General features: G+C 37.0%; 1 protein-coding gene across 6 annotated transcripts in view; it reads left to right on the forward strand.

Annotated features, from left to right (window-relative positions):
• BRWD3 (bromodomain and WD repeat domain containing 3) overlaps positions 1-14,367 on the forward strand; it is a 241,550-nt gene that overhangs the window by 157,406 nt on the left and 69,777 nt on the right. For all 6 annotated transcript variants that reach the window (XM_081793975.1, XM_081793970.1, XM_081793972.1 and 3 more), the window contains 6 exons: positions 90-201; positions 1,191-1,252; positions 1,343-1,498; positions 2,151-2,271; positions 3,276-3,401; positions 3,490-3,568. In XM_081793975.1, the coding sequence (XP_081650101.1) occupies positions 90-201; positions 1,191-1,252; positions 1,343-1,498; positions 2,151-2,271; positions 3,276-3,401; positions 3,490-3,568 (656 nt within the window). The remainder of the gene's footprint in view (positions 1-89; positions 202-1,190; positions 1,253-1,342; positions 1,499-2,150; positions 2,272-3,275; positions 3,402-3,489; positions 3,569-14,367) is intronic.

Below are 14,367 nucleotides of genomic sequence, written 5' to 3' on the forward strand. Positions count from 1 at the left end.
CTTTGTCCAACAAAAAGTAGCAATTTAAAGTGTGAACAAAGCTGTTACTCTCAAAAACATCCTTTTAAGAATTTCCAAAAACATTATAGGTGATAGATTCCGCAGTATAATTGATGATGCCTGGTGGTTTGGGACTGTGGAGAGTCAGCAACCTTTTCAACCAGAGTATCCTGATAGTTCTTTCCAGTGCTACAGTGTTCAGTAAGTACAGTTATGGTATTTTATGCCTGATATAATACTGTGGTACTAACTGGACTTTCTGACCCTACCAGGAATACTACGTTGTTACTTTGACTTATCTTTATCTAACCTGTACCATTAAGGAAGTAATCCTGGTACCTGTAAGGAAGGAATTTGATGATAAACCTCTTGGTCCAATATGCGTGCTAAAACAAAGCAGGAACTGAAGACTTATTTGTACCTCCCTTATGCCTGTATTTTCTTTTAAGTATTTTTGTTTTAGACAAGAATTGCAACTATTATTTCATGAAGAATCCTGAAATTAATTCATTGTTTAAAGTAATTGTTTGGAACATAGCAATGAATATTAGTACCCAGTCTTTTATTTAATGGTATGAATTCTAGGCATAGGTGACTGTATTATGTTTGGACGTACTATTTGTCTACAACATTTACTTTAGTTTTTCATTAAATACCAGCATTTTAAGATTCTTAATGAATGAAGTTTTCTTCTCAAGAATGATTAATGTTTATTCTGTGAGGACTGACTTTAACTTTGCATATTGTGGATCACAAGGGAATAATAAAATTTTGGAGATGCTGTTATTCTTAAACTATTAGGATAAAGTAGATTATCTCACAGAAAGAATTGATCTATTAAAATTGACTTTCTTAACCTGAAAGGAATTTTCCAAAGAGGTCTTTTCGTTATGTACCCTGGGCTAATATTGAATACATGCTTGATTGGAATTCAAACAAAAAACCAAGTAAAACTAAGTGTAAGTTTACTGCTCTCTATTTCATATTGGTGAACTATATTTTCTCTAATTTTTTTTTTTGCTTTCTCTATTAATTAAAGGTTAATCATCTTTATGTAAGTGAAATTGTACTTTAAGGGAAACTGTATTGCCCTTTTCCAAATTTTACCCCCAGGAAGTCATGCAAATTATGGTGGTATATAAAAGTAAGTGTCCTGTGAATTTGATTTGTATCTTGTTATTTTTTAATAGCTGGGACAATAATGAGAGAGAAAAGATGAGCCCTTGGGATATGGAGCCAATTCCAGAAGGAAGTAAATATGCTTTTAAAAATGAATTATAATTCAGTATCAGTAGCACAGTATTGGAAGCTAATCATTTCTGATTTTTAATCTTATACATAGCTGCCTTTCCAGATGAAGTTGGTGCTGGTGTTCCTGTGTCCCAGGAGGAACTGACTGCTTTGCTATACAAACCCCAGGAAGGAGAGTGGGGGGCTCACTCCAGAGATGAGGAATGTGAACGGGTTATTCAGGGCATCAACCACCTTCTGTCCCTGGGTACGGTGAATATGAAAGAATATTAGGAAGGAACAAGGAAAACCAGCAGAATTTTAAGTTCTATAAAAGGAAATATATTTTTCACTGTATACTTTTAACTCAAGAGGCACTTTTAATCAAGTGATTCTAGTTTTAATATTAATATTTTATATGTTTGGCCAGTGTAATGAATGATAAATTTTTTTCTATTCTCTGGGAGCTTATATAATAGTGAAGACGTGGTATATAGTGGTCTTTTACTTTCTTGAGTCACTTTGGCTCTCTAGCTATTCTCTGTGCTTGACTTTGGTTGAGTTTTTTGATACACAGTGGATGAGTAATACTTTTTACTTACATGTCTAAGCTATATTATCTAAAACATATCACTTGAGCTGTTTGGCATTTATCCAGAAAAGACAGATTTGAAGTTCTCCTTTTATTCATCTCATTGCACCTGATTTGAACCAATGTATCATACATGATTCATAGATATTATGTCCAAATAAAAAGAATAACATTTTAATGATACTTGTCTAATATTTGCATAATTGGATCATTCAATTTTAGTAATGTAGTATATTGTCCTCCCTTCTAATTTATAAAGTTTTTGTTTGTTAACATGAAACATTAATATCTTTTATAGCTACCTTTTTTGATTTTGGTAATGTTATAGATTTTGCCAGCCCTTTTGCTGTTCCAGTGGATCTCAGTGCCTATCCCTTGTATTGTACTGTAGTTGCTTATCCAACTGACCTCAACACCATCAGGCGGAGACTTGAAAATCGCTTTTACAGGTCTGTTTAGTTTTATTATTTATAAAGTTTATAGCTTTACATCTTTTGTGTTCCTTTTTGTATAATGATACAGTGAGATCTGTGTTTTCTTACTATAAAATAATCATTCAGTATACTCCAAAATTTCTTCTAAAGATTTGGAACACTAATTTACCTTTTTTGATAGGTTCTCAGTCTTCCAGGGTAAGGAGTATGGAATAAAGGACAGAGAAGAAATTATGAGTAGCACAAATCACATGTGAAACAAAAACTATCATTCACTTTAGTTTATTAAAGGCAGATTAAGTAAGTGATTTGTGGATTCATCATGATTAAGGTGCTCTAGAAAGTCGGAGCATGTTTAAATCCCTTGTTGAGGAATTAGGCAGCAGTTAGATTTAATTACCAGCCCTAAAATGTGTTTAGATAAAGGGCCAAGTAAATTTTTTTCTTCATTTCAGTTGGGAGTCAATTATGAGAGAGTAGTAGAGGGCACCCTTTGGTACATCTCTAACCCCAGAGTCCACTGTGTCCTAATCACAGTTATTCCAACATGAGCTGGCTGTAAATATAGCCAATTGGGTATATTTTATAACATTACCTACAATTTAATTTGATAATACATATCATAAAAGTAACTACATAAAATTATTTTTCTGAAACCTGGTTTCTTTTTTTTTCTTGATCTTCTCATTTCTTCCACTGAAAACTAAACATTTCCTTGACTTTATCAAAACACTGTGTTTATACTTATTTCATTAAAATCCCTATTTACCCATGATGTCCTGGGTCAGTTCTTTCCAATATGCAGTCCACTGGTTCTTAATGCTTCCTACACTTCAAATACTGTAACTATATACCTTTATATTTGTGCATATCAGTTATACACATATATTAAGTTACATACATATATTAGAACACCATTGACATGCCATGATTGAGTGCCTAGTTGTTCTATGTTGTAAATTCTTAGAACAGACTTTATATGTATCAAAAAAGTAACAGGGTTATTTTTTCTTTCATAGGAGAATATCAGCATTAATGTGGGAGGTTCGCTACATTGAGCATAATGCCAGGACTTTCAATGAGCCAGATAGTCCTATAGTTAAAGCAGCCAAAATTGTAACTGATGTCTTACTTCGATTTATTGGGTAAGAAGCAGTTTTATCTTCCAGAGGAGCTGACTTCTGATTTTAAAAATAATATATTGAAGTATCTTTTGACTTACTTGTTTCTTAGGGATCAGAGCTGTACTGATATATTGGATACTTACAATAAAATTAAAGCAGAAGAACTAAACAGCACTGATGCAGAAGAGGTGAGAATCACAGCATGATTAATAGGCATGAATTTCTTTTCTGTTTTTCAAAATACAGTAAGTATTGTGTGTGTTATAACTGGCTATAAGCGTTGAAACTGATTTCTGAAAGCTGGCTAATCACCTTCATCTTTTTATATTCAACTCTTTAGCCTGTATTTAGATGGTATATACCAGAAATGTGCTGGTGCTAAAATTTTTTGAGACACGTGGCCAGTCGTTCTAATGGACTCAGCGGGTTTCAGTGATGAGAAATCACCACTTGATTTTCCAGCCTTAAAAACAAGACAAGGCAGATTTCAGGTAAATGAGTCTAACAGACATGGAGCACCTTCCATGGACTAGAGGAACGAACAGTGGTTTCTTATCTAAAGTATACAGCCTGAACTGGACTACCCCTGAACCAAATTCATATATTTTATTAGATTGAATCAGATCTATTGGATCCTGGAAGAGACAGGGGAAGATGGCGGCATAGGGGGACACTGGGCTCACCTCGTCCTGCTGATTGCTTAGATTCCACCCACATCTGCCTAAATAACCCAGGAAACTATCAGAAGACTAGCAGAATGGACTCTCTGGAGCCAAGTGTACACAAGAGGCCCACAGAAGAGGGTACGAAGGGCGGAGAGGCGGTGCAAGCTACACGGACTGGCGGACTGGCAGGAGGGAGCCGGGGCAGCGGAAGGGCAGCCCGTCCAGCAAGGCAGAGCCCCCAAGTCTGGCTTGCAAACACAGAGGGGCCGGGCTCCATGAGTCCTGACAGCCAGAAGGACATAACAGCTGGAATGTTAAAAGTCAACAGCTCTGCTCCACCAGAGGGAGGGCAAGACGACACTGGGAGGGAGAGTTGTTGAGCCCTGGAAGACAGAGCTCAGCTCGGCGGGGGAACAAAGGCACTGGCAAGCACAATCTCCCTCTCCCATATCCCAGCTGAAATTCCAAAGGGAACCAGTTCCCATCACCAAACTTGCTTCCCCAACGCTGTACATCTGTAGATCCATCCCTCCGACAGACCTGCCTCCCTCCTGGTGCTGCAGTGCCCCTGCCGCAGGGGACCACTGACACCAAATCGAGTTAAACCTACCCTTCCCACCCCCATGCACCTTGCTGATCCACCCTGGCTAATACGCCAGATCCCATCGAACCAGCACCACAAGCCTGGCAGTGTGCAAGTAGTCCAGACTGGGGTCACACCACTCCACAGTGAGTCCTGCCCCTGGGAGAGGGGAAGATAAGGTACACAACAGTCTGTGGTCCCAACGGTGGGCTGGGGACAGGTATCAGGTCGGATTGCAGCCTTGCCCAGCAACACAAGTTTCTCCTGACAGCACAGGGGAAGTACCCTGCAGTTTGGAGCCACCCCAGGGACTACCCAAAATGACGAACTGGAAGAATTCTCCTCAAAAGAAACTCCAGGAAGTAGCAACAGCTAACAAATTAATCAAAACGATTTGAGCAATATAAATAGGAATAAGAATTTAGAGTAATAGCCATAAAATTAATTCCTGGGCTTGAAAAAAGCACAGAGGACAGCAGAGAATCTATTGCTACAGAGATCAAGGGACTAATAAATAGTCATGAGAAGCTAAAAAATGCCATAAATGAGGTGCAAAGTAAAATGGAGGCGACCACAGCTTGATTTGAAGAGGAAGAGGAGAGAATAGGTTAATTACAAGATAAAATCATGGAAAAACAGGAAACTGAGAAAAAGAGAGATAAACAAATCCAGGATTATGAGGGGAGAATTAGAGAACTAACTGATGTAATCAAATGGAACAATACCTGTATCATAGGAATTCCAGAAGAAGAAGAGGGAAAGGGGCTGAAGGTGTACTTGAACAAATCATAGCTGAGAATTACCCTGATCTGGGTAAGGAAAAAGGCATTGAAATCCTAGAGAAACAGATAAATCCCTTCAGACGTAACTTGAATCCATCTTCTGCTCAACATATCATACGGAAACTGGCAAAATACAAGGATAAAGAGAAAATAAAGCAGCTGGGGATAAACAGGCTCTAACTTAAAAAGGTACACACATAACAGTACTGGCAGACCTGTCTATGGAAACTTGGCAGGCCAGAAAGGAATGGCAGGAAATCTTCAATATGATGAACAGAAAAAATATGCAGCCGAGAATCTTTTATCGAGCAACTCTGTAATTCAGAATAGAAGAAGAGAGAAAGGTTTTCTCAAACAAACAAAAACTGAAGGAATTTATCACCACTAAACCAGCCCTACAAGAGATCCTAAGGGAAACTCTGTGAGTGAAATGTTGCAAGGTCCACAAAGTACCAGAGACATCACTACAAGCATGAAACCTACAGACATCACACTGACTGTAAACCCATATCTTTCCATGATAACACTGAATGTAAATGGACGAAATGCTCCAACCAAAAGACATAGGGTATCAAAATGAATAAAAAATAAGACCCATCTATTTGCTGACTAAAAGAGACTCATTTTAGAACTGAGGACACCGTCAGGTTGAAAGTGAGGGGATGGAGACCTATCTATCATGCTACTGGAAGTCAGAAGAAAGCTGGAGTACCCTTACTTATATCAGACAAACTAGACTTTAAATTAAAGGCTGTAACAAGAGATTAAGAAGGCTGTTAATAATAGTTACAGGGTCTATCCATCGGGAAGAGCTAACAATTATAAATGTCTATGCGCTGAATACAGGAGCCCCCAAATATATAAAACAATTAATCACAAACATAAGCAACCTTATTGATAAGAATATGGAAATTTCAAGAGACTTTAATACTCCACCTACAACTATAGATAGATCATCCAGACAGAGGATCAATAAAGAAACAAGGGCCCTGAATGATACATTGGATCTGATGGACTTGAGACATATATTTAGAACTCTGCATCCCAAAGCAACAGAATATACTTTATTCTCGAGTGCACATGGAACATTCTCCAAGATAGATTGCATACTGGGTCACAAAACAGCCCCTTAATAAGTATAAAAGAATTGAGATCATACCATGCAAACTTTCAGACCACAGTGCTATGAAACTTGAAATCAACCACAGGAAAAAGTCTGGAAAACCTCTAAAAGCATGGAGGTTAAAGAACACCCTACTAAAGAATGAATGGGTCAACCAGTCAGTTAGAGAAGAAATTAAAAAATATATGGAAACAAATGAAAATACAACAATCCAAATGCTTTGGGATGCAGCGAAGGCAGTCCCGAGAGGAAAATACATTGCAATCCAGGCCTATCTCAAGAAACAATAGTAATCCCAGATGCAAAATCTTAACAGCACACCTAAAGGAAATAGAAGCAAAGGAGCAAAAACACCCCAAACCCAACACAAGAAGAGAAATAATAAAGATCAGAGGAGAAATAAACAATATAGAATCTAAAAAAACTTTAGAGGAGATCAATATAAAGATGAGTTGGTTTTTTGAAAAAATAAACAAAATTGATAAACCTCTAGGCAGGCTTCTCAAAAAGAAAAGGGAGATGACCCAAATAGATAAAATCATGAATGAAAATGGATTTCTTACAACCAGTCCCTCAGATATATAAGCAATCATCAGGGAATACTATGAAAATTTATATGCCAACAAACTGCACAACCTGGAATAAATGGACAAATTCCTAAGCACCCACACACTTCCAAAACTCAAACAGGAAGAAATAGGAAACTTGAACAGACCCATAACCAGTGAAGAAATTGAACCTGTTATCAAAAATCTCCCAAGAAATAAGAGTCCAGGACCAGATGGCTTCCCTGCAGAATTCTACCAGACATTTAAAGCAGAGATAATACCTATCCTTCTCAAGCTGTTCTAGAAAATAGAAAGGGAAGGAAAATTTCCAGACTCATTCTATGAAGCCAGCATTACTTTGATTTGTAAACCAGACAGAAACCCAGCAAAAAAAAAAAAAAAAAAAAAAAGAACTACAGACAAATATACCTGATGAATATGGATGCAAAAATTCTCAACAGGATACTACCAAATCCAATTCAACAGCATATAAAAATAATTACTTACCATGATCAAGTGGGATTCATTCTTGGGCTGCAGGGCTGGTTCAACATTCTCAAATCAATCAATGTGATACATCACACTGATAAAAGAAAAGAAAAGAACCATATGATTCTGTCAATCGATGTAGAAAAAGTATTTGACAAAATTCAGAATCGCTTCTTAATAAAAACCCTTGAGAAAGTCGGGATAGAAGGAACATACTTAAACATCATAAAAGCCATTTATGAAAAGCCCACAGCTAATATCATCCTCAATGGGAAAACTGAGAGTTTTCCCCCTAAGATCAGGAACACGACAGGGATGTCCACTCTCACCGCTGTTGTTTAACGTAGTGTTGGAAGTTCTAGCATCAGCAGTCAGACAACAAAAGGAAATCAAAGGCATCAAAATTGGCAAAGATGAAGTCAAGCTTTCACTTTTTGCAGATGACATGATATGATACATGGAAAACCTGATAGATTCCACCAAAAGTCTGCTAAAACTGATACATGAATTCAGCAAAGTCGCAGGATACAAAATCAATGTACAAAAATCAGTTGCATTCTTATACACTAATAATGAAGCAACAGAAAGACAAATAAAGACACTGATCCCATTCACAATTGCACCAAGAAGCATAAAATACCATGGAATCAACCTAACCAAAGATGTAAAAGATCTGTATGCTGAAAACTATAGAAAGCTTATGAAGGTAATTGAAGAAGGTATAAAGAAATGGAATAACATTCCATGCTCATGGATTGGAAGAATAAATATTGTTAAAATGTCAATACTACCCAAAGCTATCTACACATTCAATGCAATCCCAATCAAAACCGCACCAGCATTCTTCTTGAAGCTAGAATAAGCAATCCTAAAATTTGTATGGAACCACAAAAGACCCTGAATAGCCAAGGTAATATTGAAGAAGAAGACCAAAGCAGGAGGCATCACAATCCCAGACTTTAGCCTCTACTACAAAGCTGTAATCATCAAGACAGCATGGTATTGGCACAAAAACAGACACATAGACCATTGGAATAGAATAGAAACTCCAGAATTGGACCCACAAAAAGTATGGCCAACTAAGCTTTGACAAAGCAGGAAAGAATATCCAATGGAAAAAAGACAGTCTCTTTAACAAGTGGTGCTGGGAGAACTGGACAGCAATATGCAGAAGAATGAAACTAAATCACTTTCTTACACCATTAACAAAAGTAAACTCAAAACAGATAAAGGACCTGAATGTGAGATAGGAAACCATCAAAACCCTAGAGGAGAAAGCAGGAAGAAAAATCTTTGACCTCAGCCGCAGCAATTCCTTACTTGACACATCTCCAAAGGCAAGGGAATTAAAAGCAAAAATGAACTATTGGGACCTTATGAAGAGAAAAAGCTTATGCACTGCAAAGGAAACAATCAACAAAACTAAAGTGCAACCAACGAAATGGGAAAATGTATTTGCAAATGACATATCAGACAAAGGGCTAGTATCCAAAATCTGTAAAGAACTCACCAAACTCCACACCTGAAAAACAAATAATCCAGTGAAGAAATGGTCAGAAAACATGAATAGCCACTTCTCTAAAGAAGACATCCAGATGGCCAACAGATACATGAAAAGATGCTCAACGTCACTCCTCTTCAGGGAAATACAAATCAAAACCACACTGAGATGCCACCTCAAGCCAGTCAGAGTGGCTAAAATTTACACATCAGGAGAGTAGATGCTGGAGATATGTGGAGAAACGGGAACCCTCTTGCACTGTTGGTGGGAACGCAAACTGGTGCAGCTGCTCTGGAAAACAATGTGGAGTTTCCTCAAAAAATCAAAAATAGATCTACCCCTATGACCCAGCAGTAGCACTGCTAGGAATTTACCCAAGGGGTAAATTCACAGGAGTGCTGATGCATAGGGGCACTTGTACCCCAATGTTTACAGCAGCACTTTCAACAATAGCCAAATTATGGAAAGAACCTAAATAATCATCAACTGATGAATGGATAAAGAGACTGTGGTTTATATACACAATGGAATACTACATGGCAATGAGAAAGAATGAAATAGGGCCTTTTTTTAGCAATGTGGATGGAACTGGAGTGTTATGCTAAGTGAAATAAGTCTTACAGAGAAAGACAGATAGCAAATATTTTCACTGTTATGTGGATCCTGAGAACCTTAACAGAAGATCATGGGGGAGGGGAAGGAAAAAAATATTAGGAAGAGAGCCAACACAGAAGAGATTTAAAAATTGATAATAAACTGAGGGTTGATGGGGATTGGGAGGTAGGGGAGGGTGGGTGATGGGCATTGAGGAGGGCACCTTTGGGAGGAACATTGGGTGTTGTATGGAAACCTATTTGACAATAAATTTCATCTTAAAAAGAAAGAAAACAAGTCAAGGCACTAAATATTTTAAAAGAACAGTTAGTTTTTGGAAATTTTAATAGGGTTACATTTTCTACACCATATATGTAAAATATTAAAGTATTTTTAAATCTCAGGTATGAAAGTCTACATTTTTAATAGTTTCATGGAATTTCTATTTGATATACATTATGGAAATTTATAAACATAAGCAAGTTTTTCTTAATGAAGTCAAATTAGTATTAACACCAGACCTTCATATAACTAATTTCCCCACCCAGCCGTATTCCCAATTTACATAAAGCCAATTTTTAATTTTTTTTTAATTTTTATTTTTGAGAGATAGAAAGAGAGTGAAAGAGTGGGGAGGGGCCGAGGGAGAGGGAGACAAAGAATCCCAAGCAACTCCAGGCTCTGAGCTGTCAGCACAGAGCCTGATGCAGGGCTCTAAGCCACAGACCATGAGATCATGACCTGAGCCGGAGCAGACACTCAACTGACTCAACCACCCAGGTGCCCCTACATAAAGCCATTTTTTATTGCAAGCTGTGATAAAAAGAAGCAAAAACCAAGAAGAGGCTGAAATCAATAATGGAATGTAATATTTCAAAAGTGTTTAGTGGAAAACAATTTGCCCCAAAGATGAGTAATTCAAACATGCAAGATACTATTGAAATGGACATTGTATAGATATATTTTACATATTTATATTATCTGTACTGTTAATGTCTAGAATAATAAATCTTCAATGTTTTTTTTCTGTTTTTAATTTTTATTGAGGTATAATGGACATAAAACATTATGTTAGTTTCAGATGTACAAATGATTCTAAATGTGTATATATTGTGAAAGAATCACCAAATTAAGACTAGTCACCTGTACATTGTTTTAACTTTCTCATATAATAACTTTTAAAATTCATTTTCTTAACAATTTTATATTATATCCCCAAGACTCATTTATTTTGTAACTGAAGCTTGTATGTTTTGACCCACTACACCTATTTTGGCTCCCCACTCCACTCTGCCCATCTCTGGCAACTACCAATCTGTTTTGTGAATCTATAAATGATTTTTTTAATTTTTTTTGTTTTTTTATTAAGTTTTATTTTTTTATTTTTTAAAATTTATGTCCAAATTAGCGTATAGTGCAAAAATGATATCAGGAGCAGATTCTTTAGTGCCCCTTACCATTTAGCCCATTCCCCCTTCCACAACCCCTCCCATAACTATCAGTTTGTTCTCCATATTTATGAGTCTCTTCTGTTATGTCACCCTGTTTTTTATTATTTTTCTTTCCATTCCCTTATGTTCATCTGTTTTGTGTCTTAAAGTCCTCCTATGAGTGACTTCATATGATTTTTGTCTTTCTCTGACTGACTGATTTCACGTAGCATAATATCCTCTGGTTCCATCCACGTAGTTGCAAGTGGCAAGATTTCATTCTTTTTGATTGCCAAGTAATACTCCATTGTATATATATACCACTTCTTTACCCATTCATCCATCGATGGACATTTGGGCTCTTTCCATACTTGGGCCATTGTTGATAGTGCTGCTATAAACATTGGGGTTCTTGTGTTCCTTCAAAACAGCACACCTGTATCCCTTGGATAAATACCTAGTAGTGCAATTGCTGGGTCGAAGGGTAGTTCTAGTTTTAGTTTTTTTAAGGAACCTCCATACTGTTTTCCAGTGTGGCTGCAGCAGCTTGCATTCCGAAAACAATACAAAAGAGATCCTCTTTCTCCGCATTCTCGCCAACATCTGTTGTTACCTGAGTTGTTAATGTTAGCCTTTCTGACACGTGTGAGGTGGTATCTCATTGTGGTTTTGATTTGTAGTTCCCCGATGATGAGTGATATTGAGTATTTTTTCATGTGTTGGTTGGCCATCTGGATGTCTTCTTTGCAGAAGTGTCTATTCATGTGTTTTGCCCATTTCTTAACTGGATTAATTGTTTTTTGGGTGTTGAGTTTGATAAGTTCTTTATAGATTTTTGATAATAACCCTTTATCTGGTATGTCATTTGCAAATATCTTCTCCCATTCTGTCGATTGCCTTTTACTTTTGCTGATTGTTTCCTTCACTGTGCAGAAGCTTTTTCTTTTGATGAGGTCCCAGGAGTTCTTTTTTGCTTTTATTTCCCTTGTCTCTGGATACATGTTGAGTAAGAAGTTGCTACGGCCAAGATCAAAGAGGTTTTTGCCTGCTTTCTCCTCGAGGATTTTGATGGCTTCCTGTTTTACATTGAGGTCTTTCATCCATTTTCAGTTTATTTTTGTGTATGGTATAAGAAAGTGGTCCAGGTTCATTCTTCTGCATGTTGCTGTCCAGTTTTCCCAGCACCACTTGCTGAAGAGACTGTCTTGATTCCATTGGATATTCTTTCTTGCTTTGTCAAAGATTAGTTGGCCATACTTTGTGGGTCCATTTGTGGGTTCTCTATTCTGTTCCATTGATCTGAGTATCTGTTCTTGTGCCAGTACCATGCTGTCTTGATGATTACAGCTTGAAGTCTGGGATTGTGATGCCTCCTGCTTTGGTTTCCTTTATCAAGTTTGCTTTGGCTATTCAGGGTTTTTCTGGTTCCATACAGATTTTAGGATTATTTGTTCTAGCTCTGTGAAGAATGCTGGTGTTACTTTGATAGGGATTGCATTGAATATGTAGATTGCTTTGGGTAGTTTCAACATTTTAACAATATTTGTTCTTCCTATCCAGGAGCATGGAATCTTTTTCCTTTCTTTGTGTGTCTTCTTCAATTTCTTTCATAAGCTTTCTATAGGTTTCAGTGTATAGATTTTTCACCTCTTTGGTTAGATTTATTCCTAGGTATTTTATGGTTTTTGGTACAACTATAAATGGGAACGATTCCTTGAGTTCTCTTTCTGTTGCTTCATTGTTGGTGTATAGGAATGCAACCGATTTCTGTGCATTGATTTTATATCCTGAAACTTTGCTAAATTCATGAACCAGTTCTAGCAGTTTTTTGGTGGAATCTTTTGGGTTTTCCCTGTAGAGTATCATGTCATCAGCAAAGAGTGAAAGTTTGACCTCCTCCTGGCCAATTTGGATGCCTTTTACTTCTTTGTGTTGTCTGATTGCAGAGGCCAAGACTTCCAATTCTGTGTTGAATAAGAGTGGCAAGAGTGGACATCCCTGTCTTGTTCCTGACCTTAGGGGTAAAGCTCTCAGTTTTCCCCATTGAGGATGATATTAGCATTGGGTTGTTCATACATGGCTTTTATGATCTCGAGGTATGATCTTTCTATCCCTATTTTCTTGGGGGTTTTTATCAAGACAGGATGCTGTATTTTGTCAAATGCTTTCTCTGCATCTATTGAAAGGATCATATGGTTCTTGTCCTTTCTTTGATTGATGTGATGAATCATGTTAATTGTTTTGTGGATATTGAACCAGCCCTGCATCCCAGGCAGAAATCCCACTTGGTCATGGTTAATAATTTTTTTAATGTATTGTTGGATCCAGTTGGCTAATATCTTGTTGAGGATTTTTGCATTCGTGTTCATCAGGGAAATTGGTCTATAGTTCTCCTTTTTAGTGGGGTCTCTGTCTGGTTTTGGAATCAAGGTAATTCTGGCTTCATAGAGTTTGGAAGTTTTCCTTCCATTTCTATTTTTTGGAACAGTTTCAAGAGAATAGGTGTTAACTCTTCCTTAAATGTTTGGTAGAATTCCCCTGGAAAGCCATCTGGCCCTGGACTCTTGTTTTTTGGCAGATTCTTGATTACGAATTCGATATACTTACTGGTTATGGGTCTGTTCAAATTTTCTATTTCTTCTTGTTTCAGTTTTGGTAGTGTATATGTTTCTAGGAATTTACCCATTTCTTCCATTTTACCCATTTCATTGGCATATAATTTCTCACAATATTCTCATATTATTGTTTTTATTTCTGCTCTGTTGATTGTGATCTCTCTTCTTTCATTCTTGATTTTATTTATTTGGGTCCTTTCCTTTTTGTTTTGATCAGACTGGCTAGTGGTTTATCAATTTTGTTAATTCTTTTAAAGAACCCACTTCTGGTTTCATTGATGTGTTCTACTGGTTTTTTGTTTTGTTTTGTTTTGTTTCAATAGCATTAATTTCTGCTCTGATCTTTATTATTTCCTGTCTTCTGCTGGTTTTGGGTTTTATTTGCTGTTTTTTCTAGCTCCTTAAGGCATAAGGTTAGGTTATGTATCTAAGATCTTTCTTCCTTCTTTAGGAAGGCCTGGATTGCTGTATACTTTCCTCTTATGACAGCCTTTGTTGCAGCCCAGAGGTTTAGGGTTGTGGTGTTATCATTTTCATTGACTTCCATATACTTTTTAATTTCCTCTTTAACATCTTGTTTAGCCCATTCATTCTTTAGTACGATGTTCTTCAGTCTCCAAGTATTTGTTACCTTTCCAAATTTTTTCTTGTGGTTGC

The sequence above is a fragment of the Panthera onca genome, chromosome X (genome assembly GCF_046562875.1).
Source record: "Panthera onca isolate mPanOnc1 chromosome X, mPanOnc1 haplotype 2, whole genome shotgun sequence".
Classification (NCBI taxonomy): Eukaryota; Metazoa; Chordata; class Mammalia; order Carnivora; family Felidae; genus Panthera; species Panthera onca.